This window comes from Ochotona curzoniae, unplaced genomic scaffold, assembly GCF_017591425.1.
Source record: "Ochotona curzoniae isolate NIBS_2020 unplaced genomic scaffold, NIBS_Ocur_1.0 scaffold_2587, whole genome shotgun sequence".
In the NCBI taxonomy this organism is placed as follows: domain Eukaryota; kingdom Metazoa; phylum Chordata; class Mammalia; order Lagomorpha; family Ochotonidae; genus Ochotona; species Ochotona curzoniae.
Genome location: NW_024467096.1, coordinates 28422371 through 28449426, shown reverse-complemented (window position 1 = coordinate 28449426; position 27056 = coordinate 28422371). Strand labels below are relative to the sequence as shown.

Sequence of the window (27056 nt, the reverse complement as noted above, 5' to 3'; positions counted from 1 at the left end):
CAAATCAGGGACCACCGCCATGGGGATGGCGCATTATTTTTATTCAGCAAAAGCCTAAGCCATAAAATAAAAGCTATTTGAAAGGCTACAATGTAGGCCATGCTGTTTATCTGGACTTCTGCAGTGCCAAGTGCCAGCCCTAAACAGCATCTCTCTGTTTCTAGATCTCCCAAGTGGGTGTTCAGCTTCACCAATTCCCTGGCCCAAGAAGAGCAGAGGATTGGGTTAAACAGTGCTGGCAGAAAAACAGTACTATGCAAATGTCTCAATTTGTCAACCTAACATTATCATTTATAGCAAAACAAACAAACAAACAAACAAAAAACCCACAGCCATACCTTATTTTAATGGAAATATTTAATCAGTTAACTTTTTAAATACCTGTAGGTATCTTTTCCTTGTACCTAGAATGAGACTATGTGCTCCCTGAAAAACACAGGGACTCTGTGGGCAGAAGCATATTTTTAATACCTATCTGTTACTCTTCAAGAATTATAATCTGGTTTTTAAGAGTGTATTGGATTATTTCTCTGATGCATAAATACCTATTGGCATGGTGAATGCAGGGAGACTGTCAGCAAACACTCAAAATCAATCATGCAACTGATGAATCCCACCAACTCAGAACAACTTGAAGAGCGAAGACAGGAGCATTGATGACCTGTCGTGCAGATGAAGGGCCTATCTGGATCCTGATCCTTTGCAAAGTAGACACCAAGGGGACATGAAGCATGTGAGGAATGTGCTGGGGAATGTTTGGATCAAAGGGACAGACAGCAGGTCTGGTCCTGAGGGCAGGAGCATGGGGAAAAAAGCAGGTGCAAGAGTCCTTGTGTCCCTTTGTGCAAACAAGGCTGGCAGAGTCCTGGGGCATGACTGGGGTGGCAGCTGCCTACAGGCACTCCTGCATCTTCCAGGCAAGGGTCTGTCCTGGTGCCTTGTGCCCCACTCAGCCACCAATGGGCAGTGCTCCTGGGAGGGGCAACTGCAGAGCCATTTAGCAAGCTGGACCCCTCAGCCAGTTCCCCCTTCTGGGTGGACATCTTGGATACACACTCTCACAGCCATCCCAGGGCAAGTTTTCTAGAACTCCAGGAACCCAAGAGCTTCTCAAGATGCCTCCAGGCCCTCGCCATTCTGTCTCAACTAACTTCTGATGAGCATAATTGGAAAAGGGGTGCCAGCTACTGGCTGTGTTTGCAGAACCAGGGGACCGACCACCAACTCTGACTGCTCAGATGTCACAGTCTACAGTCTGGGTATGCTGGTCAGTTTTATGGGAGGTGAAAGGTCGTTCAGAGATTAACTGCACGCCTGGTCTGTACCATACCCCCAGACTTGGCCAGTTGGCTTTCTTTCTCCTTCCTTCTCGTTGAAACAAGATGCCTGCACTGCACTGCTTTGGGTGGGTTCCTGGTTGACCAGAAGGCTCTACTTTCGAAAGCTGCCAGCTCCAATCCACGCAGGGCACAGTGTAGTGGAAGCAAAGCCACTACAGTGCTGGCAAGGAGCCCTTGGTGCCTGCAGGGCAGACTAGCAGCACACTGCACCGCAGTGGCAGGTACTTACGGGGAGCGCCTTCTGCCATCTCGATGGCGGTGATTCCCAAAGACCACAGGTCACTCTGTAAGACAAGGAAGACACAGAGCTGAGTGCAGTAGTAGGTGGCTAGTGGATGTTGAGCAGATAAACAAATACCTTCTGCTTTATGGGTAATGTGTAACAGTGGCCCTTACGTTCTTTGATCCTTTTCCCTGCTCAGACTGACTTTTCCGGGTTTTTAGGCCAACGCCCCCACTTCTGCCCTTGCAATGTCCAACAATGGATATGTCTGACACTGTGTCTATGAATCAATTGTTTCTAAATATTGTAAAGGAGGAAGCAAATCAAGCTATGGGGAAAAGCAGATTAGCAAACCCCAAAAGGCTGTTTACTGCTTTAGTTTTCCAGTACTGGTAATAAAACCTAGTACAGAATTTGGTTCAATGACCCATATCTGGATAGAGTCTCACTCTCCTAGAACTACAGAAGCAATGCTAACTGGCTTGATGCTGGCAACCATAGGATGTCTGATTGTCTTGACACACAGAAAAAAATTCATGTAACCTGGGCATGTGCAGAAGAGGAAGGCTTAAACCTCCATCCATGCCTGGAGCCAATGTTCCTGCCCTCTGGAGTCCAGGTGCCCAGAGTATGAGTGGAATCAGAGAAGAGAGCAGACTGTCGACCAGGGAGATGGATGCTCTGGCCTCCCGGTCAGAATTTGACTTGGTGACATTTTCCCACACCAGAAGTCCACCCGAATTCATAAAACCTGCCTCAGAACCCAAAGTGGGGAAAGAAGATCTTAGCCGTTTCTCCTTTCTCTTTGCCAGTTGACCTTACACAGCAATGGTCTTTCTTCTCTTGAAAGAGTCATGGATTCAGTTTCTTTGGGTGTTGGGCATCAGTCCCTTGCTTCATAAACAATCACTTCTTAGAAAGGCCTCATGTATATTGTATGTTAGTGTTGATTTTCAACTGTGTCCTTAGTGAGATCATAGGGACCCATGGCAAGTTTCCCTGTTACTCTCATCAAACCAACATCAAGGCCACACATGAAAAAGTCATGTACCTAGAAAAGAACTATGAAGTTCACGCTGAATGATTCATTAGATTAGCCTGAGTGACATGGAGGCCTGTTCAGTACCCGTACAGTGAGGAGCGGACTTCCTTGGTGGTCTTCTATCTCCGAGCAGGTGACTGGGCATGTGTAACCTCAAGCCAGTTTTCCAAGGGGATTCTTTCAATGCTACTGGTTCTCAGCCCAGCAGAGACCAACACTGCATCGTTATGAGCCCCCTTTCCTCAGACAGCAAGAAACTGCTCTGTGCTGCACAGCTGAAGAAAGTGGCTCTTGTCCTTTCCCTTTGTTCTGTTTAAAGATGTGTTCAAAGCTTATCATTAAATGCATACACACTCCCACTGTTTGCACAGCCCAGGAGCTGACAGTTTTCCCACAGGCTCTTGCCTTGCCTAGTGAGGTCATTTCCGGAGCTGCTGGGCAAAGCTCAGCCCACGTTTTACAGGTCAGCCTGGGAGCAGTCACTGCGAAAGATGAAAACACAGTTCTCTCCTACCTGGGGCTTTATGGCTGACAGACAAAGCCAATTGTTTCGGAACATGATGAAAACACTGAGTCACTCTGTGCAGGAGACACTAAACAGGAAATGGGAAGGACAGTCTGGGAACGGTAGGGAGGCTCCCAGGTCCCCATGTGTTGTCTCTCCTGTTGGAAGGTCTATCACCATTCCCGCCATTTTCTTAGCCACTGAGTGTTTCTGTCACATGAAGGGGGAACAAGGAGGAAGGCAGTAGCCAGCTCTACGCCCCGATTATCAAAGCAGGGTCAGTGTGTATTGCCTTGAGTCCAGAAATCTTTGAGTTGGTTTGACAGTTAACAATGTGAAAGCAAGTGGTGGTGCTGGGGTAAGATGGGTTCCAACCAGCACTAAGATGGGGTGGGGGAAGGCATGGAAACCCTTAGAATACCCAGGCACACCTGTGCCTTTGGGTATGTGCTCCTAGTGGGTCCTTTTGCCTGCAGCTCCTCCCAGCGGTGAGCAAGCTGAACCCTCCCCACCAGAACGTCTCTGCTAGGATCTTGTGTTCTCAGCTGGGACCCCTGCAGCCTCTCCCCAGCAGTACAGGGCCCCACCAATGGGATCACCTTCCAACACACTATGCTGGCTTACTATATTTTATGTGTGTGTGTGTGTGTGTGTGTGTGTGTGCCTCTTGTCATTCTCTCCCTCCACCATGCCCCTTGGACACACACACACCAAGAATGTTAAGATCCACAGGAAAGCAGGAATCTTGGTTTGGTTACTGATGGATTCCAAGCACCTAGAAGGTAGTACGCCCACACTAGACCCTTAGTTCATTTGTTAAATGAATGTGAAAGAAAAGCGAAACGAAGGACGGCTGGTGTCCTGGGGCTGGTGGAGCCCATGGGGATGATCTGGCTCCAGCAGGCACTAAATAGGTGTAAGAGGGCGCCCACCTGGGTTTCTGAGGAGCTCAGCACCAGCTTTTCAGGAGAGCTGTGTCCATTCCCCTGGACCATTTCCCTCGAGATAGCATCATAGCCTTTTCCTTCGCTTAGCAGGGGCCTGGAATGTAACTGCTCCAGGTTCCTGCTTGGTCTACAGCTCACTAAATATGCTAGCAGTATAATGAAGGTGACTGGAGTGACCCAGGTCCCTGCTGCTGCAAGCTCCGGGGACTGACACAGGGGAACAGCCTTCTGATTCAGGCTGCTCGCTCAGCTACACACAGAGTGCTACTCGACCTCCCCTTTCTCCACTGCCAAGGACACACCTGTGACATCTGAGTATCCAGGAATGCTTCCTAACCCACGATCTTAAAAGGGCACAAGAATATGATTTTCTTTCCTTTCTGCAGTTAGGTGAGGCTCTCCTGGCCTGCCCAGTCTACTTCTGAGCTCTCTTCTTTTGGCTGTGGCACGTACTTGTTTATTGGCTGACTCCATAGGCAGTTTCTTTTCTTTCTTGATTAGATGTAACTTTTCTTCTTAACACATGTGTTTGAAAGGCAGAGTTACAGAAGGAAGGTGTAAGGGAGGAGGAGGGAGAGAAGAAGGGAGCGAGAGAAACCTTCCATCCACTGGTTCATTCCCCAAATGGTCATGATGTTTGAGGCTGGGCTGAGCTGAAGCCAGGAGCTTCTTACAGGTCTCCCGAGTGGGTGCGGGGTCCCAAGGACTTGAGCCATCCTCTGCTGTTTTCCTAGGTACATGACTAGGGAGCTGAACTAGAAGCAGACCAGCCAGGACTCAAACTGGCGTGCATATGGGATGGCAACAATGCAGGTGGCAGCTGAACTGGCCACTGGCATGACACCTGTCGTCCCGGTGCCACAGCTGAACTGGCTATGCCACAGCATCACTGCCCCTGCCTCACTCCACCATGGCATTTTCAACCGTAGCTGAGTAGATGAAAGCAGTAATGGCCATTCTCAACTCCCCAGGGACCTAGGATGCCAGTTAGGGACGCGATATATGAAACCCTGGACAAAACCCAAACATCATCTGGGAGCTTCTGTTTTTCCTGAAATAAGGAACCGATATATCCAGTTCCTTTCCAACTCCTCCTTCTTTCTTAGTGCCTCAAAGGCGGACAGAATTTCTGGATCCCCGGCATCCAGCCTGCAAGCGTGAGGCAACCAGCCCACACATCAACGGTGCCAGCACGGACAGGCAGGAGCCGGGGTCTCTGACAACATCCCCGAGCCCCCACATCATGCCTGCATTTGCTTCTCTCTCTAGACTTCCGGTGACAGATGCACTCCAAGCACAGCCAAACACATTCCCAAGTGAGAAAACACACACAGTGGTACCCAGAGGAAGTGTAACCAGACGACGTGGGAGCAGAGATGGCAGCAGTCAGGGGAGCCTGCACTCCCTCCCTAGGAAGCAGCAAGTCAAGAGAAGAGAGCTGGCTTTTCTGGAATGCCTACCATCTCAGACTCTCTGCTGAAGGCCAACAGCATGACACCTGTCATCCCGGTGCCTGCTCATTCTTTGAAGAGTCACATGGCTACACCACTTGGGTGTTTTTTTTTTTTTTTTTTTTTTTTTTTTTTTTTGCTAGGGTTCTCTTGTTTTCCAAAAAAGAAGCATTTGTATTCCAGGCCATGTGGACTCATTTGCTGCTTGTAAGCTATGCTCAACTGCCCAGGCTGGGAAGCCATCAATGTCCCAACAGCCCCCTGTTTCAGCCTTTGGATACATTAGCGAATCCCAAAGACACTTCAGAATTAAATCCAGGAGCAAAAGCTGCAGTTACAGCTGGCAAGACAGACCACAGGAGATGAGAAAGGCAGGATGCAGGGGAGTCAGGGAGAGGTAAGTTGCCTTTGTGGCTGTGCTGCGACTCATTTTGGCAGGATCTAGGCAATTCATTATGGCAGAGATGTGGGGCGGTGCGGGGCGGCCTGCCCGAGGCATGACTAATAGTCCAGCCTGTGTGCATTACGCACAGCACAGACGCAGGAGCGAGTGAGGCTGAGGAAGGCACAGGTGACACACCGCTCCTGGCTGGTGTGTGTGTGTGAGAGGGGCATTCTAGGAGCACCGCTGGCAGAAGACAAAATGGAACAGAAGAAAGCCTTAGCTCTGGGACTCAGCTCCCGGATACAGGGAAGAAAAAGATCCTGTTAGCTGAAGCAGCCACAGAGGAGGGAGAGGCAGTGGGGCACAGGAAGAGAAGTCCGAGAACACCAGGCAACTTACACCGCACCCGGCACTTGGACCCGGGGTGGATGATGACTGGGGCCGCCTAACAACCCTGAGCCCACTCTGTGTTGGATATGAAAGCAAACTTTGCTGAATCGGCCAGAACACCCAGTACAGCACGAGGGGTCTCCGACAATGCAATTCTCTAACAAATGCAGGTTCAGACAGAATCCCAGAACCCGTCATCACTGACAGGGAGTTCAATCAGCAAATCCAAGTCAGCTAAAGCAGCCATGAAAAAGCTCACCTAGGCCTATGGCAGAACCAGAGGATGCCAACAGGGAAAGGTATGCCCTATCTCCCCCAGCCTTGCCTTCTCTCCACCGCCCCCTCCTGGCAGATTCGGGTAAGAAGTCAGAAGGACAAGACCCATCCACAGAGCAGCATGGCCATGGCAGGTGACAAAGCAGCTGAACAGACTCATCCCGCAGAGCAGAAAACAGTGCTTTCATTGGGAACTCGTTTCTGGCTAGCTGGTTCTTTTTGAAATGTTCTAGTCGGAAAAAGAAACTCGTATGTACTGAACGTGGTCCCTAAGGTCAGCCCCTTACCTGGCAGATGTTACGGAGAAGTGATAAGCAATGCAAACAGGAGATTGGGCCATGGGATATCACTGCGCTTTTACTTAAAAGAATAACCCCCAAGAGCAGCCCTTCCACGTGATGAATACACACAAAGGTGTCATATAGGGAATGCTTACCAAATATCAGACGCTGTATTACATATTAATTCACTTGATTCTATTCTATGTATGTACATATGTATTTTACTAAAACCTTAACACTTTCTGCTAACACACGACAATTTGTCGTTCTCACTTTTATACAGCCTCAGAAAAGTTAACTCCTGTAACACAGCGCAGCAATAGGAGACCAAGCTTGCTGGTTAACTTGTCCTGTTTATCATCAGTAGTGACTCTCTTTATAATATCAACATATATACTACCTTATATGGAAGCATAACTAAGGTGGTGAATTCTGGGTCACCAAGTGTGTTACAGCAGAGATAGCGATCAATAATCCCGTTACTCATAAAACAAAGTGGGGACAGAAACCTTCAGATTTTTTTGTTCATGTGCATTTCTTATCTGGCTTAAGGGAAATAATTAGAAGGAGACACAATGTTCTTCCTTCAAGAACTCAGCATTGGCCGGAGATCACGCTGGCTGGGTCTGGCTGAGGAATTCCAACCCAGGGTCAGTGCTGTGGCGCAGCCGGAAAAGCTACTGTGTGAGATGCCTACATCGCATAGGGGCAGCAGTTTGTATCCTCACTTACTGTACTTCCAATCCTGCTCCTTGGTGATGGTTTGGGGAAAGTAGCAGAAGATGCCCCAAGGGCTTGGGCCCCACGTGCTTCTGGGGAGACTCAGAAGGAGTTCCTTGCTTCTGACTTTGACCTGGCTGTTACAGCCATCTTGGGGATAAAGATGACTTTAGCCATCTTTGAGATTAAAGATTCTCTCTTTCTTTCCCCTTGCTCCCTCTCCCTCCAACTCCTTCAAAAGATATATATTTTAAAGGAATCTCAATGAGTGTGTGTGACTGTGAGCCGTAGAAAGATGTTGGACAGGAGTTTGTTTCCCACTGGATACATTTGCATGGTGTCCCTTTCATTTGCCTTGTGAGAGCAGGGAAGGATCCATGCTTGGATTTCTAGAGGCACAGGCCAAGGATGGTTTGACGATGTGTCCTCCCCATCCCCTAATGGGAATCCCATGCTTGCAGATGACACCTGCTTTGAAGTGACCCTCTTATTAGACAGATGACTGACCTTGTCTGTCTAAGTTTCTCACCCAGAGGAGCTACTCCCACCCTGTATGACAGAAGCCAAGTATCTATGACACGGGAGAAGGAGCATTTGTCCACAGGCAGGGCGCCTCGAGCCCACCCTGGAGGACATGCCCATGGCCGCTCCTGTGGGAAAAATGTCAGCACAGGTGGATTGCAACCTCCTCAGCCCAGATCATTCTGGAAGTCGGAGGGGAGAGGATGTGTCGTTTCTCTATGCTGCTGCCTCACCAGTGTAGCGTAAGAGTAAAGCATATACCAAAACATTAAAACTGGCATAGAAGGAACGAGAAAGGACAAGAGAGAAGGTGAGCGGGCTGGAGGAAGGGACTCCCATCCTGTTCTTGGAGCTGTGACTACAAATCACACTGAATCTGTTAAAAGTGAATTAAAATTAAAAATTGTAAAAAGGAATGTGATAAGTTGCCATGCACTTGAAGAGCTTATCGCTAGAACATAAAAAAAAGAAACTGTTCGACAAAATGATTCTAGATTTTCTACTTTGTCTTCACCTGCAATGCCCTGACACTCTGAAACAGCAGATGTTTAACTTCTAACTGCTGTAATAATAGGGGGGAAGGTGGGAGGGGAAATCAGTGGAGGAGCAAGGGGAGGGCAAGGGAGGAAACTCTCTACAAAACTGCATCATGGAAAATAATAAAATCAAATTAAGAAAATACCAAGAAGGTCCACGGACTGTTACAATGATCTGTTGCAGGTAACGAATCACCTCAAAGCTGAATGGCTTAAACCAACAATCATTTTATTATCTCTCACTGTTACTGTAAATAAGGAATTTGGAAGGGGAGGGAAAACTTATGAAAAAAAGATCTGTATTGCTGCTAGGACTAGTGATCACTTCACTCTTAACAAAAATGATAAATGGACCCAAATCCTGTTTCTGAACTGAAACTTGGCTGCTTACATTAGTGAGTCTTCATAAACAAGTGAATTTCTCCTCCTAACTGGAAAAACATATGTCTCAGCCCTGACACCGTTAATACCAAAGGTTCTTATAGTAAATGCTGTGGCACAGTGAGTGGCTTAACCTCTCCCTTGGGCTCCTACATTCCACACTGAAGTTTAAGTCTTGGCTACTCTGCTGAAGCAGAACCCGGGCTCACGTGCTTGCGTCATTGCCCACCCACGTGGGAGACCCAGGTCTAGTTGTAGATTTAGCCTAAGTTACCCTGGCTATTGTGCCCATTTCAATGGGGAACCTACAGGTAGAACATTTCTCTCTCTTTCTCTGATACTGTGTCCTTAAAATAAATTTTAAAATGAAACAAAACTGTTATGGAAAATAAAAATGATGAGTTCTCCTTGCACATAACCCAGAGTTAAGACATTCTTTTTTCCCAGCCTTCTGTATGTATATATGTTTGCATGGAGGCATACTTGTATCTACTCCATACATATTATAGATGCGATATGTAAATTGTTTCTTGTGCCCAAAACTAACTTCTGATTTGTCCAAATCCAACACATATAGCGCCTGATTCCTTGAATGGCTGTGAAGTCAGTATTGCACAGGACCAATGCTATAGTCGCTATTCAACAGTTTCTTATCGATGGGCATTAACCACAGAGAAGTTTCTTTAGTGGGAGGTTCTGTTGAAGCAATAAATACATAGGATTATAGACCGCTAGACAGATCCCATCCAAGTGAAATGCAATTCAAAGACAGTTTCAAAAACAACAGTTTAAGCAGCTTAGAAATTTTGAATGATTTTATTAATTTCCCAGTTTTGAATGCTTATTATTAAACGGGAAGGCTTTCATTATTGCCTTGCGTATTTATCAAGGAAATGAAACCTTTCCTTTTTCTTGAAGTGTTTTGACAGAATTGCTGAAAACAAGAAAGGAAGGGTCTCCAGGGAAAGCCAACACACCAGACAAATGAGATTTTGCACTCCTCCTTGGGAAAGGGCCTATTTTCAGTGAGGTTCATTCTGTGCCCAGTAGATATCACATCCGAGCAGACCATCATAAAAATGTCCAGCTCTGCAGACTGCTCCCGTAAGAAGCCTTTAGCACACTGCATCTCTTTAGTTGTTTCAAAAAATTATGGCCAGCTGTAAAGACCTATTTGACACATCATATAAATAATCAGTAACCAACCCACAGAAATTACATCAAATAGCAAAGCCCGGTAATTCTCTTAGGGACTCCATCTTTCAAGCCAAGATTTTTGTAGTAGAGATCTCAGCAGAGCCCAGTGCCCTTCCGGCCAGTTTTTCATCTAAGCACGCCCCCCTTGGCTTAGGAGAGCCCAGATTATAGACATCAGCTTCAGAGGGTGGGATTCTGTAGGTTCAAATGAACACGTGCCAACTCCTTGGACTTGGGGGGGGGTCTCGAATGCTCCAGTTGGAAACTGTGCGCATCCAGCTTGGCTAATTCATCATACACGGTGGGCATTCAACAAATACTTCTGAGTGAATGAATAAAGGATTTTGAAAGGCCACATACTGCCAAGCCATCTTCTGGTGACAATACATTTCCAATAATTCTGAATAGGAAAGAAGGTTGGAGCTGGCAACAACAGAGATGGTGAAAGAGTACTTAAAAACCAGCATCTTTGCTGATCATGGTAAAACCATGAATTATATTAAATAAAGAATGTCCCAAACTTTCTCTTCTGCCTGACCCTCTTATTCCTCTTTTCTCATGCTCTTTTGCCCGTGACAAGTGGCCAGGGAAGCACCAATCTTGCTGTGACAGGTTCCTCCCCTTGTATAACTGGTACTCAGGACAGTCTTGATTAGCTCACATGAAGACCGCAGTGACAGATACAGCTGAAGCATCTTTAACTTCTGAATAAAAGATACAGAAGTTCTTCCTCAAGGCTTTATGTTGCAGATTATCCCTGCATTCAAGTGGAACTCTTAGTTCTTCTGCACAACCCTAACCCTTCAAATGCATGGACTTCACTCTGATTCTTAGGAGTTGTTAAAAAATCTAAAATGCTTGTGGCCCAGATACGGATTACTTATCACCTGTTAAATATATCCATAGTTTGAAAAACTGGTTATAGTCAATTACAATACACATAGCTAGACTAGGACATCGATTTTGTACATTTTGGCTCATCTGAAAGGATTTACAAATGGAATTATTGAAATGTGCTTATCATTAGCAGTTTAAATAAATGGCATTTATTTTGGCGAGATGCCTTCGCAGCTGTTTTGAGATAGACAGTCAGCAGGTTATCACAGTGTCTGACGTTAAAGGGAGGTGGAAATTCACAGGAGATCAGCGCATTTTCAAACTTTTGAGCTTGCATTTCCCCCCAAAGAGACAAATAGTTTTATCAAAAGCTAGAAAAACTGGCCCTGAAATTACTGCTCCATTCGCACCTTTGTGATTTCAGTAATCACCCCCCTCCCCATGTGGAGAACTAATAGTGTTTCCTAAGAGAGGAAGTCTTCAAGTAAACTCTACAGTTCTAGGCTGAAGGTTAATACAGAAGTCAGTGCAGAGGAGCACAGTGGCAAGTTGCAGAAATCTCTGAACAGCACTGGGAACCTGAGTTCAGGTCCTAACTTGGAGATGATCATTAACTAGATATGCACATGTCGTGAGTCTTGAAATTATTCCAGGAGAAGTCCATGCAGCTCTAAACCCAGCTCCAGTATTATCAGGTCTTGTCCAATGGCATCTTATCATCCATACAAAGATCACAAGGGTCTCTACCCAGTACATGGTGTGAAAACACAGTTCCCAGGCCCATGGTCCAATTTTTTAAAACATATTTTCATTTTGAATTTTGAATTATGTGGTACAATTTTGTATAGGCTGGGATTCCCCCCCACCGCCCAAACTCTTACCTCCCATCAGATTTTTTTCCATTTTGTTACAATAGTGTAGTCCTTCATAAGGAATCATAATTCTATTAGTCTCTTATTTAAGTGTACCCAACATTGTTGGTACAGAAACTGTCAGACAGTCCGGCATCCCATTGTCTACACATGGCCAAGAGTTTCATTGGGAATCCGTTTTTCCTCTGAAAGCAGGGATGCATGTTCCTTTATTCCCCACATCTGTATATGACAGATCCCAGTACTCCATCACCATACATTTCCATAATAGAGAAGCCATGAAACCAGGTAAACAACTGGTATGAGTTAGAACAGCCACAACAACAACAACAGATTACAGCACCATGAAAAAACGCGTCACTGAGTAACCAACACATGAGTGACAAAAAGAAAACAGAAGCCTCTCAGGAAAAATGATGCCGCCATGTAATCCATGAGCCAGTGATGAATTTGACAAGAGAAAAGAAATCATTTGGAATAAACAAAACTGAAATAAAAAGCATCAAAACACATGGGATACAGCCATAAGAAGCAAACAAAGAATAGTATGGATCAGATCACTGAAGTTACACTTTCCATTTTGGTTTCCTTACATAACAGAAAATATACAGTATTTGTTCTTTTGTGATTGACTCATTTCACTGAGCATAATGGTCACTAGTTGGGACCACCTGGCTGTTAGTGGTGTAATTTCATTCTTCTTAATAGCTGAATAATATTCCATGCAGTAGATGTAGGCTAGTGTAGGCTAGTACAACCACTGTGGAAATCAGTATGGAGAGTACTTGGAGAATTGCAAATAAACCTGCCATATGACCCAGCTATCCCACTCCTAGGAATATACCCAATAGAAGTGAAATCTGCATATGAGAAGGGGATCTGTAATCCTATATTTGCAGCAGCACAATCTACAATAGCAAAAACATGGAAACAATCAAGATGTGCGGCCAAAGAAGAGTGGTTAAAGAAACTGTGCTATATCTACCCCATGGTCCAATTTTAATGTCTTGGCTTTAACTACGATTCATGTAAAAGCAACATCACCTGACACTATAGCTACAGGAGGGACAAAACATCATTATAGCTATCTGGTTTCAGAATACAAAGAAGGCTTATTGGAAAAGTTGCCTTGAACATGGCTTTGAACGGCTAGCAAATTTCCAGTTTCAACAATAACAAGCCACAAATCAAATTTTATGATGCTCTAGAAACACCAAAAAATACTTTTCATTTGTCACTTTCATATAAAAAGTAAAACCTGGTCAATATACTTTGAGCAACACAGAAATGGGAAAGTCATTTTACCCTTAATCACAAAAAGATGACTCATGGCAATAAATTTTATCTTGTTCTTTTAACAACAACAACAAAAAAACCCTATCAAAACATATACCTTGTGAAACTATAAACGTCTGGCAAAAAGCTGATGATTAACAAGAATGTTGATAGAATGAATACCCTATAATTTTTAATCCAGGCAATGATGTTCAGTTTTCTCTTTGGGTTACATTAAGTTTAAATCCACAGACACATGAAAATTCTCTCACTGCAAGGCTCAGTAAAGAACACCATGAAGAAGTCATACCTTGAAGTCGTAGGTGGCATCTGGGTTTTCGTCACAGGCAATAACTTCAGGTGCCATCCAGTAGGGAGTGCCAATGAAAGTATTCCTCCTGCCCACTGTTCTGTCAAGCTGGGCACTTACGCCAAAGTCCACTATGAAGGGAACATCAGTGAATAAAGTGATAGGTATTGCAGGGTGACAAAATCATTGTGCCATTTATTCTATCAAGGTGGAATACACGTAACCCCAGTCCTACCATTTGAGATATTTACACCTGTGTATTTCTGTGGCAACAGGCACACTTCTTTTACTGGTGCGACCATGACCAGCATCCACTGGGAGCACATTTTCCTCCTCCTTGATTGGCATTCTGTCCCCAACCAACAGGAGCTCTCCAGCACCTCACCGCCTTGTCTGTTTTCTGTCTTTACCTTCTGACTAGTCTGGTACCATTTGAGTAGTCAAGTCCTCAGGGGTCACCCATGCTACATCAAGGTCACACCATCCTTGCTTTGAATGCTGGATCAAAATCCTTCCCACATACAAGGATACTTCAAAAAGCTCGTGGAACACAGAGTCAAATGTTTTGAAGGCAAAAATTTGAAATATGTGCAATTTTTTCATGATCTGCATTTCCATGATTTTCTGAAGACCACTCACGCATACGGCATTTTGTCTGCTCACTTGCTTTTACATACGCATTTGGGCTATTTGTGGTTTTTCAGGACTGCAAATATGCATTTTTAATTGCAAGTGCAAAGGAGGAAGGTATTATGTTTGGCTACATCAAAGCATCCTAGATAATAGATACAAGGGAACTTACTTTGTTGTAATGTGCAGTTTACAGGGAGCTAAAAGTGATTAAGAGTTACAGCCTAAAGCAGTCTACCTCAGCATGCAAGCATGCATCTCGTTTCTGCTATCTAGGAATCAACCTCTTGGTGCTTCAGTTTCCAGATTCTGTAAGATGAGGGTGATTACATCTACCCAGTGCTGCTCGGATGCCTCTGCGACATAATCCTGTGTGGGGGCTGGCTGACGCCATTCTCTCAACAAGTCAACACTAACTAGTGATGACGGAATATTCTGAGATACGCAGAAGGTGGCCTATACATGCAATAGCTTGGCCTATAGGATGTACGCTTTTGTTTTTAAAATGGAATATTCATGAGATAAAAGCCTGGCCCAAAACACTAGGAGAAAAATTGGAAATTGCGTATTTTAACAAAATAGAAGGGCAAATGCTTCAATCTCCAAAAATAAATCAGTCGGCTCTTGCTCTTATTCACGTATGCTAACAGCAGGCACATGCTTGTTGGGATTCTCATGTTTTCACTGTGGTGAGGATCCTAGTGGATACGACAAAGAAAGGATTCTCTCATGGATAACTCCGGCAGGTGAAGTGGAGCCTTGAGTATGTACAGTACCAAACTGAACATCCAGTTTGTACAAGTGACCCGAGTAATGAGATCCAGCCAAATGCACCTAAAATTTAGGGGTTATCATAGGAAGTAATTACGTCTAACTGCGGTTATATTCAATGTACAAAACTGAGTCATCAGTGTTTTGCTAGTGCGGCAATAGAATAAGCAACCTGCGTAACACAGATCACCATTGCGAGTCTGTCCCTTCATTGCATTCCATTCTTTCTACACATGGATTAAGTACACGGTTCTGTTCACCACCTATACGCACTTCACTCCTCAAAATGCTCCAAGGGAGTATTTAAATGGATACATTTCTTTCCCTTTTCAGGGCAATGCCCTCTAAATGCACAGTGCCACAGTTACACTAGTTCTTTTTTTAGAGGCGGCTGAAATAATCCTACCAAATCCTTGCAATTCCTAGGCTCACTGGGTTCTGTTCTTACCTAGCTTAACTTCCGCATTTTCTGTCAGCAACACATTTTGACCTTTAATATCACGATGAATCACTTTATGCTGGTGCAGGTGACTCAGCCCCTGGAATGAGAGATAATACAAACATAAGCCAGGATGCAAATAAACAGAATGAAAATGGTGCCTGCAACAATTAAACTCACCAGAGATATTGCAGAATGACATTTGCGTCTTTCCTACATTCATGATGCTGTGCTACCCATACATAAGTGATGCTCATAAACGGACAGGCACAGGTGGTCCTTGCAGTAGGAAAAATGCTTGCAAATCAGTCCTTGATTTGGGGAAGCACAGGGCCACACCAGTGACACATTAAGAGTTGCAGACTGCCTGCAGTAGCAAGTTTGTACAGAGTCTCTCCACACAAAACTTAATAATCAGAATTAAATGAATCCCTATTCTAGGTGGGGGACAATATTTGGACTTAAATGTTAAAACTTGGGGCTGGCACAATAACTCAACAGGCTAATCTTCCACATCCCAGAGGGGTGCTGGTTCATGTCCCAGCTGCTCTACTTTCCAACCAGTTCCATAGTGTGTCTTGGGAAAGCAGTAGAGGATAGCCCAAGACCTTGGGTCCCTGCACCCACATGGGAGAAATGAATGAAGCTCCTGGCTCCTGGTTTCAGATTGGGTCAGCTCTGGCTGCTGTGGCCGTTTGGGGGAGAGAACCAGCAAATGGAAGGGCTCACTCCATGTCTCTCCTCCTCTTTGTAAATCTGCCTTTCAGGTAAAAATACATAAATCCTTAAAAAGGTTAAACTTCTCTGTTATATCATTTTAATTAAGCAGAATTAAACATTTATCAGATCAGCCAAAAAAATTTCCCGTAGACTTTAGCCAATGTGGCTAACTTAGAAGGAAAAATGAGTCTTATTTCCTCTATTGGCAGTTATCACTGAAATTTGTCATGCTTTATGATATTTCCAAGGTTGCACTCATTTTCTGAGACACTTAATCAGTCAATGCCACTGGCTTGCATGTCACTTATCCATGAATTACTCTGACTGGGATGTGTATGTGGTACAGACTCCTGTCAGGTAATCACATAGATTTCCTATAAATCAGAAAATAAACAAATCTAGAATTGTAGTCTTTCAAGTATCTATGCCAGTACCAGTTTCCTTGCTCCTGGGTATCTGAATGTTATCATTTTATTATTTATGATTTTCTGTTCCTTTCATTTTTTTAAAAAAGATTTATTTTTATTATTTTTTTATTGGAAAGGCGGATATACAGTGAGAGGAGAGACAGAGAGGAAGATCTTCCGTCCGATGATTCACTCCCCAAGTGAGCGCAACGGGCCGATACTATGCCGATCCGAAGCCAGGAGCCTCTTCCGGGTCTCCCACGTGGGTGCAGGGTCCCAAAGCTTTGGGCCGTCCTCAACTGCCTTCCCGGGCCACGGGCAGGGAGCTGGAAGGGAAGCGGGGCTGCCGGGATTAGAACCAGCGCCCATATGGGATCCCGGGCGTGCAAGGCGAGGACCTTTAACCACTTGCGCCACCGCGCCGGGCCCTGTTCCTTTCATTTTTACAACATAGTATGAACATGATAGGAAGAGAAAGCTAAGTCTCTAAATTCCTTTGTGGGAGAAATTCCACATAAGTAAAGACATCAAAAAGGGCCATGTGCCCAAGCAGGCATGGGAAGAGAGCATGAAAGTGCGGTACCGGGCAGTGTGAGACACTGGTTTGGGTGTTAAAGCATCACTATTCTTCCCTGGTCAGTTTGGCTCAAAGCAGACACCACACAAATTTAGATCTTAGCTTTCACACTATGCAAACACTCCACAGACATCTAACAGAGGCAGTTGTGATCCCTGAGCCACCTCTACCACCAGCACTGGCAGAAGCAGACAGCGAAGTGTTTAAGTGAGCCAGCCGCAGTCTGCATTCACTACAGTCACACAGTACGTTACTAGGTTCCTTGTGATCGGTCTGTGGCCAGGCCCCTACAGGTGATCAAACGTGCCTTCCAGAGAGTCACCTCATTGCAGAGGCTGGTATCACCTGGAATATAATCTAGCTCTCAAAGGCAAGTCTTGGAAACATAGTGAAGACCAGTTTCAACCTTTGCTCCCTTGACTTAACAAGGCAACATCGTGAGTGAATGGCAATCGCTGGGCAGTGCAGGGAGGGCGGCTCAGCAGACACACAGCAGCCTCTGCGTGAGCAGCAGAAGAGTCAGTGTTGAGTGAACCAGACAGGCCCACTAAGTGCCTCTCCCTGAAATGAGCTCAGCAAACAGGACGACACTGTTGAGGTTGCCTGATGGTGGGATTTGTGGGCAAACTGGGAAAACATGAATAGTTTTGTCTAGTAGTTGTGATCGACTTAAAAGGCTCAAGCTCAAAGATGTTTTTAAAGGAAAATCCACTAAACTAGATTGTATATACAGGAGTGACTAGACTTCATGGGGTGGGATGGGACTGCAGCATTAATTAAATTCAATAAGTGACAGACTGTCAAATGGATTCAAGTAAGCTATCAGAATCTCTGTTCAAGCAGTCTCGAAATGGGACACTGCCTCTATGATTGGACATAACATTTCTAATTGGATTCTTCTATTGGAGGACATCAGGCAATGTCAGCCCCCACACGATCGAGCGCATGGCCTCCCCAGAAGGGCTCTTCATTCCAGCAGACCTCCATGCCCAGCCAGCACCACCGCGCCACCACCACTGTCAGGATAAACCTTGAAGGAGATTTCTGCCACATCATGGAATCCCACTGCAAGGTTAGAATACAGCACCATGCTCCCTGGATATTACCTGGTCCCTAAAGCTGTGGTCAGGGAAACCATCCCCTACTTGTCACCTACCCGCAAGATCTCTCTGCAGATGTAGGCAATCCACTCCTCTTTCAGCGTGTTCCCTTTGGTGTTCTTGATCAGGTCTGTGACAGAGCCAGCGCCGCAAAACTCCATCACCAGCTGGCAAAGGAAGCAAAGAAACCATTACTGTGATTAACCTGGATAGTTTCCATACAGCTAGGATAAGAAAGGACACAGCCCTCCAGCTGGCCTCTTTGGAATGCCATTCCTGCAAAGTAGTGATCATAAATCAGTGTATGAAACAGACTCTTTCGTTAATTTCTTTCCAATATAACAGAAAAAAAATGGCTAGTTTTAAACCTGCAAGTTATAGTTAGATATCGGAGGGGAAATATTTCAGTGTTTCTAAGAAATGTGAACAGGTTGGTGGCTTAGACAATGATGAGAGTACCTCTAGCATTTGACCTCACTTTTCCTAAACAAACAAGATCACTCCTCTATCGGCCAGAACATTGGTTCTCCAGGCAAACCCAAGTTAGGATAACAGAAGTGCACACTGTTTATGCTATTGGTTTGCACGTAACACTGTAAGCTGTCAGAGTGGGGACTGTCTGTTTCTAATTAACTTCAGCAAATGTTCCCAGGAGGTTTGAACACATCAAATAAATTCAATAAACAATAAACTCTAATTTAGCACCTTTCATCCAAAAAGCTCCAAGCATTCTATAAATACAAACTCATTACAGCACTCAGCAACTTTATAAAATAGGCAGAGAATAAGCATTGCCCTTCTTAACTGGGAAAGAGAGATTAGAGGAGGAAAAGCAATCTGTGTGCTTTCACATTCATTTTCTAGGCTTAAGAATATGAACCCAATTCCATTCTTTCTCCTCTTAAAGTAACTCTTCAATGAAAATCACCTTACTAGGTGCTTATATTACCTTTTTTTGGTAATTATGTGAGAAGACTTCAGAATAACTAGCAATCAATCCATGGTTTGATGCAAGAGAAAGAACTAAAATGAAGTCAAACCAGTAATGGTTTTGGCTTTGTCCACATGTAAACTGCTGAGATCAGTACTATGTCAACAGGTCCCCAGAATACCTACAAGCAGACAAAATCTTAAGGCAGAAGTTATACTTTCTGTGTCTCCAGATGCCCCATAGAAACTCATTTTGTGAATGCAATTTCCAATATCCATTCTTGACTTGACGATGCCACTAGAAGTTTAAAAAAAAACTTTCACATTTTCTCTAGAAAGCCACTGGAGGTCTTATCATTACAAAGTATAATACAAGAAGTTTGTGGTAATACGGTACAAGCAGAAGAAGCATTTGTAGGGATACTGGAGAAATGTCTGAATAGATTCTATTACAAGCGGGTAGAAAATTACATATGATAGCTAGCAGTGAATGTGAAGAAAGTCCCAATGGCCAAGGTTGAGATCATCTCAACATCTAATAGCAGAATGGTCTAGACACACATCAAATACACTGAATTCAATGCAATCATAAAGACAGCCTCAACAATCACATCACTGCCTCCTCCCCAGCCTTTTTTTTTTTTTAAAGAATCAACTCCTTATTTTGATAATTGGCAAAGGAGGAGGAGAACATCAAGAACCTATCTCCTTATTGGTATATGAATTTTACATTCTTTACATTAAAAAAAAGCAAAAGCTGCTCTTCATAAAATGGAGGTATTCCACCTAAGAAATAGGACAGGATAGAATTAGAAGGCAATGACCTTGTATCCCTGATAACCTAATAAATTGATCCAGTGATCATCACTGGCTGCTAGCAACAACAAAAAATAATGTTATCTTGCAAGTAAGAAGTAACTGCCTCTTTATCAAAGAACACAGCATCACCCAGGATGTACTACAGGGGACTGAAAACCAAAACCTTGAGTCTAACGAGGTATCTCACTTCACCTACCTAATTACAGGAAGATCCAAGGACTGAGAAACAGGTTACGTCAGGGGGTGCAAGCACCAAAATCAAGAAGGGAATTATTAGAGACAAATATATGTTTACCTGACAAATTGCAGGGAGGGAAAAGAGGGGTCAAAGGGCAAGCCATAGCTTTTAGAACATTTTAAGATAGGATAGCAAATTGCACTGAACCTGCTTTATTGGCATACTGATTAAAAAAAAAATAAAAACTTTGAGAGAATTAGTCAAAGAAAACCCTGAGACAGGCTTAGCTATCCAATGATACTAAGGAAATATGTTTAATATTTCTAAGTCTAAAAGTGATACTATGATAATATAGGGTATTTTTAGACAAATATGTTGAAATGCTTATGGGCAGATTTACATGACAATCTCTTCTATAAATGCTACTAGCGTAACTGATACTCCTGCGGGGAAAAAAAATGATGGTGGACTCTTAGCTCACATCATATAAAAAGCAATTAACTCAAAATGGCTGAAAGCCCTTTGGAAGAGCTAAAGCTATAGAATTTGTATTAAAAAAAAAAAGAGTAAATCTCCATCAACGTTGGCTTTAGCAAGGAATTCTATTGGTAATAAAAGTACAAAAGAAAAGGTAAATAAGTTAAATCTCTTCAAAAACTTAAACTTCTGCATATTTAAAAAAGACACTATTGAAAGAGTGAAAACTAACTGACAGAGAAAATTATAAGCAAACCATTTATCTGATAAGGACCAACTATCCAGAACATATAAAAAATCTTACAACCCAACAGTGCAAAGTCAAACAACCCACTTCAACAGACAAAGGACTAACACAGTTAATTTCTCAAAAGAAGATTCACAAATATCTAACAATCACATAAAAAGATGCTCAACGTCACTATTTACTAGGAAAATACAAATAAAAACAACCCCTTAACAGCCACTGGGGCATCTACAATATTTAAAAATACACAGAAATTGGAATCCTAGATTTACAATGGGAATGAAAAATTGTATAGTTGCTACAGCATCAGTTTGTGATATCCTCAACCGATTAAACATAGAATTAACATAGGACTTGTAATTCCATTTCTAGATACATATCCTAAGGCTTCAAAATGTAAGTTCAAAAAAACTTGTACATGAATATTCCAAGTAGCCCTATTCACACAGACAAAAGTTGGAAAGAACCAAAATTCCCATGCACAAACGAACGGATAAGTGCTGTGTCAACGCCAATGCCAGAGAATAGATTCAGTTACAGAAAGGGGAGAAGCTCCTCAGCACGAGCACCATGGCTGGATGGTGACTGCTCAGTGAAAGAATCCAGAAAGCAGGATGTTCTAGGACCATATTTATAGGAAATATCCTAAATAGGCAAGTCCAGGGAGTCAGAAGGTACGTGGGTGGCTGCCAGACACTGGGGGTGGAGGGCACTTAAGTAACTACTTAGTGAATGCCAAGCTTCCTTTGGGAGGTTGAAAGGCTCTAGACTTGCAGCACGACGTTGTGAATATACGCAATGTTATCAAAGAGCTTAACATTTAGGAAAGGGGCCAGCGTTGCAGTATGGCCGATGAAACTCTGACCTGTGACTCCCGCATCCCACAGGAGCCTTGGTTCAAATTCTGAATGTACTTCCTATCCGGATCCTCGCTAACATGCCTGAAAAAGCAGCAGGAAATTGTCCCGGGACTTGAGTGGCTTCCACCCATGTGGAAAAACTGGATGGAGTTCCAGGCTCCAGGCTTTGGCCTGGTCCAAGTCCTAACTGCTGCAGCCACTTGGGGAGTGAACCAGAAGATGGAATCTCTCTCTCTCTGTAACTCCACCTTGCAAACAAATAAATATACCCTTAACAGTGAATAATACATAGGTAAGTTTTATATTTTGTGTATCTTATCAGCATTTCAAAAAAGTTTATACCTAAAAGTTCTTTCAACTCTAGAAGCAGGTGGGCATGTGGATGGAGTGTGATTAACCACAGGGTGAAGACTTCTGGGCTGGTTGCATGTTCACTAAAATGTTCTATTTTTATGTATTTTGTGGATCCTCCCCCCCCCAAAAAAAAAAACCAAAGCTAAAGAAAAATCTCCCCAGTAGCAACTTGTACAACATCAGCAGGACAGACCAAAGAAATATTCTTGAACAGAATGAAAAGAATTATTTTCTGAAGTGAGCAAAACACGTTTTGTGCCCTTTCTCTAAATCCCATTTTGAGAAACACAGTGGCCAGACCTCCTTCAAATGCATCCATTGCTCCGTGTCAGCTGGGGAAATGTCCCACCACTGAGCTCTATTAGGCCACATAATTACAGCTCCCAAGGAACGCAGTGGAAGCCTAGTGACTCCAGTCTTTCAGAATTAGATTGGACAAAATACTTTCAAATATTCAGTAGGAGACAATCCTACTCTAGCCAGGCACTAATGTCAGTGATTTCTATAATTTGCTGCTCCATTCAGCACCAGCTGAAGGCTGCTAAATTCTTTTCATCTCACTATGGAACAAAATGATTGTTAAATTATGTAATGGGATTTTTTTCCCTAACAAAAGAAAGGAAACAGCGTTTGCTAGCAATGGGTTCCTGCAACCACACGGCAACACTGATAATTGCTGCCACCACGCAGCAGGAACACTCCCTCCCTATAAGCAACCTCACCACGTTAATAAACAGCAGCAGAACTCAACATGCCAAGCCCAGCAGTGAGAAGTCAATAATTTCACATCTCACCAGTAAGAAATAATGGATCATTAATATTCTCCCCCAAAAGCAAGTTCCCAAAAAATGTATACTGGGGCAGTAATATTGCTAACATTTACTGAGAATTTACTGCATGCCAGGTACCTGGATTAAGTGATTTACCACTGTGGTTTTGTTAGTTCTCCTCCCTTCTCTTAATTCCCTTATTTATTTATTTGGAAATAGAGCTTAGTTATGGTCTAGCTTTATTCCTAATATGCACTATTTAAGTAATGGGTGCAGAGTTAACAGGATCATATTCCCTCGATAAGCCATATGACCTAGAGCAGGCTCCCTTGCCACTATCCTTGGCTCAGCATCACCCCACTTCCCCTTCATTTAGATGAAACACAAAAACTACATCAGCTCTGGAAGGTGTGATGTGAACACCAATTGTATCAATGGATCTAAAGCTCCCAGCAACCAGAAATAGCCAAATATATTTATAAGTTTGTCGTTCTTCCGTCTGCCTGTCTTTTATTATGCAGTGGTGGTGATGGCTTTTTGACTCAGAAGATGGCACTCAAGGCCCATTGCATTTGGACAAGGAAGAGACATGGCCAAAGGAGGCTGGTACAGGATACCAGGCTCATGGGTCTCTAAAATCTCTCTCCATGAAAATATCCCAAGGATGCAGATGCTCATTCCAAGCCTGCATCCCCCAGCAGGAAGACAAGATGAAATATTCTGTGACGATGGGCCCTTTTACTTGGAAGGCACTGGTGATAGAGGTGAAAAGGAATTTTGCACTAGAAATCCTTCCTCAACACTTCCTACATAACGGGGCCAGAAGGTGAAATCAACACACTTGGGATGAGAGAAAGATGGTTAAGTGGAGGGTGAGACACAGTGGGGAGTGGGATGAGGCTGGGGAACAGAAGCATTCAGAGCCACTCACGGTGTGGTGTGAGCGAATGAGGAGGGGCCAGGACTGCTCCCTTACTCAGACATGGCTGCTTGTCTCTATGGGAAAAGAGATTTTTACAACAAAGAGCTCTGACACATTTCATGAAGTTGCATGGATGACTGTCACATATTGTTGTCAGTTGTTGTCTTGTGTTTCTGACAAGCAGGGTGCTTTCTCTCAGCTGTTGGAGCAGGTATTACAATGCCTCCCAGGCCTTCCCCACCTGTGCGACAGTATTCAAGGGAATGAACTTCAGCCACAGCTCATCCCAGGAGCTCCCCAAGCACTGACCACGCTGAGATCTCTTCCTGCCCAAGTTGGGGGGGCCTTCAGAATTTAAATAAACTAGTGTGGCCACTTCTAGCCTTTCTCATCCAACCCCAGCAAACCCAAACAATAAATGATTTTGTTTTTTCAAATTTTATTTACTATTGAGAAGTAGAGAGACAGAAAAAAAGAGAGGTACAGATAGAGAAGTTTGATTAGCTGGTTCAATGCAAATATGTACAACAGCGAAGAACTGGCAATACCTCAATACAAGTCTCCAATGTGGACGGAAGTGACCCAGCAACCACTTTAGCCATTAACCACTCTCACGCGGTGCATGCCCCTGCAGGAAGCTTGAATTAATAATAGAGCCAAGATTTGAACTTGGACAATTCAGTATGGACCGTGAATATCCCAAGTTGTGTATAAACCACCAGGTCAAATGCCCACCTCACTGAGTGAGTTTTACAGATTTATTTCGAGAACCAGCATACAAAACACACATTGTTTCTGAGTCCCTACATACTCACTCATTGGTTAATTGGTTTTCAATTGTTGTTCTAAGAAATAAGGACTTGAGATAGTATGTTTTTTTTTAAAGATTTATTTTATTTTATTGGAAAGTCAGATATGCAGAGAAGGGGAGAGACAAAGAGGAAGATCTTTTGTCCATTAATTTACTCCCCAAGCAGCCACAATGGCCAGGGCTGCACCAATCTGATGCCAAGAGCCAGGAGCCTCCTCTGGGTCTCCCACATGGATGCAGGTTCCCAAGTCTTTGAGCTGTCCTCGGTTGCTTTCCCAGGCCACAAGCAGGGGGCTGGATGGGAAGTGGGGCTGCCGGGATTAGAACTGGTGCCTATATGGGATCCAGGTGCATGCAAGCTGAAGACTTTAGCTGCTAGGCTACCATGCCGAGCCCTTGAGATATTTTTAACCTGCAGGTACTAGCTAAGTATGTCCCTGTTAGGAACTTAGTCTTCCCAAACATTAGTAATCATTTGCAATAATAAATGACTATGAACTGCTTCTTCCAATTCTTAGAAAAAGGTGGGTGGCAGGCAGGAGTAAGGAGGAGGAATGAGTAAGACAAGCAAAGTCTTCCCAAAATTAGGAGTAGAAGGGGCAGGGATCTGCACCACATAATTACATGGGCATCCTAAGAAAAGAAGCAGGATGGGCCTGGCCTAATAGCCTAGCAGCTAAACCCTGGCCTTGCAACCAGCAGGATCCCATATGGTTCATACCCACTTCCCATGCAGCTCCCTGTTTGTGGCCTGGGAAAGCAGTGGAAGACAGCACAAACCCTGGGGACCCTACACCCACATGGGTGACTTGGAGGAAGTTCCTTTGTCCTGGCTTCAGATTGGCTCAGCTCTGCCCATTGCAGCCTCTTGGGGAGTGAATCTGCTAAATGAAGATCTTTCCCTCTGTCTCTGTTCCTACTCTATGTCTGCCTTTCCAACAAACATAAATAAATGGGAAGGGAAGGTAAGAAGAGGGGAGGGGAGGGGAGGGTAGAGGGGGGGAGGGGAGGGGAGGGGAGGGGAGAGTAGCTGTGCAGAATCGCGTGCATGTGTACAGTGAACTGAGTCCAGGCACTGCATGCAAGCTGTAGCTTTGTTCTCCAGCACTTCCCAGGATGCTACCAGGTTCATGGACATCTCTGTCCCTCATCCATAAGCGACTACATTTCCAGTGGGCCTGGCCAATGCACAGGATTCCTGCTACTGAACATCCTGATTGGCTCAGAGTGCCCAGCTCTCAGTGTCACGCTGAAAGTATGAAGCTGTTCATTGTCCAGATACGTCATTGACAAGGTTTGGGACAAGTCATATTCTTGGGACTCAACTTTTTTATGCTGCTTGGAACAAGTATGATTAAAACAGTAATTTAAAAAACCTTCATTTCTAACAAATGAAACTAAGAATTCTACGGACTACTACTCCTAAGCCATTAGAAAAGAATGAAATTACTCAATTTGCAACAAAATGGGCCCACCTAGAGACCATTATGCTCAGTGAAATAAGCAAATCCCAAAAGGACAAATATCATATGTTCTCTCTCACCTAAGGCAACATTTATCAATAAATAGGTAAACATGTATATACATATATTCATCTAGAGAAACTGTATCATGAAGACTCACATATTGAGAAGTGAAGTGAAGATACAATGCAATAAGTATCTCTACCCCCAAATAAAAGATGGACACCCAATGATATTGTTGCTGGACTTCCTATCATTGTCTATACCTACAATGTCAGGATGCATTGAAATGGCAGAATGATGGACTTGTGACTATCATTGAAAGACTATACTATTGTAATGATATGGGGGGGGGTCAGTGAGAGGAGGAGGGGAACTGCAGAGGGTAAAAGAGGAAATCCATGAGCCTATGGACCTGTATCATGAAAATTAAAAGTTTAAAAAAAGAGAGTTAGAGAGAGAAATGCTAATCAAAAAGTCAAAAGAGCCAAGAGTGATTGAATTTTAACGGTATAACCTGGAGCACTTAAATCATGAAACAAATATAAGTGAACTGTGTATTATTTTTGCCAAGATGTTATAGTAATATAAGCCCAAATCTCTCTTATACTGGATTTGGGTTGTGGTCAATGTATGCAGCTTCTAGAAAAAGATCTCTCAATTGGAAATTTGAACGAGTACATGCTTTAGTTCACCTCATTATCTTAATCTGAGATGATTTTTATTTTTAAAGATTTATTTCTTTGGAAGGCAGAGTAACAGAAACAGAGAATCAGAAATCTTCCATCTGCTGGTTCACCCCTTAAATGGACTCAAATAGCTGTGGCTGGACCAGGCTAACCCTAGCAGTCGGGAACTCCATTCTGATCTTCTTCACAGGTACCGGGGGCTCAAGGAATTGGCTCAACATCTGCTACTTTCCCAGGAGCATGAACAGGGAGCTGCCTGGGAAGTGCAGCTGCCAAGACCCAAACCAGCACTCTGATAGGGGATGCTGGCGATAAAAGCAACCTTAACCCACTTCATCACAAAGCCAACCCCATAAGATGATCATACAGAGGGCCTGGAGAAGCCAAACAAATGCTCACCAA

The 27056-nt window shown here is 43.8% G+C and overlaps 1 protein-coding gene across 8 annotated transcripts in view; it reads right to left on the bottom strand.

Moving 5' to 3' along the window:
• Positions 1–27056, bottom strand: part of TNIK (TRAF2 and NCK interacting kinase) — a 382866-nt gene that overhangs the window by 105362 nt on the left and 250448 nt on the right. For all 8 annotated transcript variants that reach the window (XM_041002750.1, XM_041002751.1, XM_041002753.1 and 5 more), the window contains exons 5-8: positions 18191–18301; positions 15340–15430; positions 13491–13621; positions 1570–1624 (exon numbers count right to left, since the gene is read on the bottom strand). In XM_041002750.1, the coding sequence (XP_040858684.1) occupies positions 1570–1624; positions 13491–13621; positions 15340–15430; positions 18191–18301 (388 nt within the window). The remainder of the gene's footprint in view (positions 1–1569; positions 1625–13490; positions 13622–15339; positions 15431–18190; positions 18302–27056) is intronic.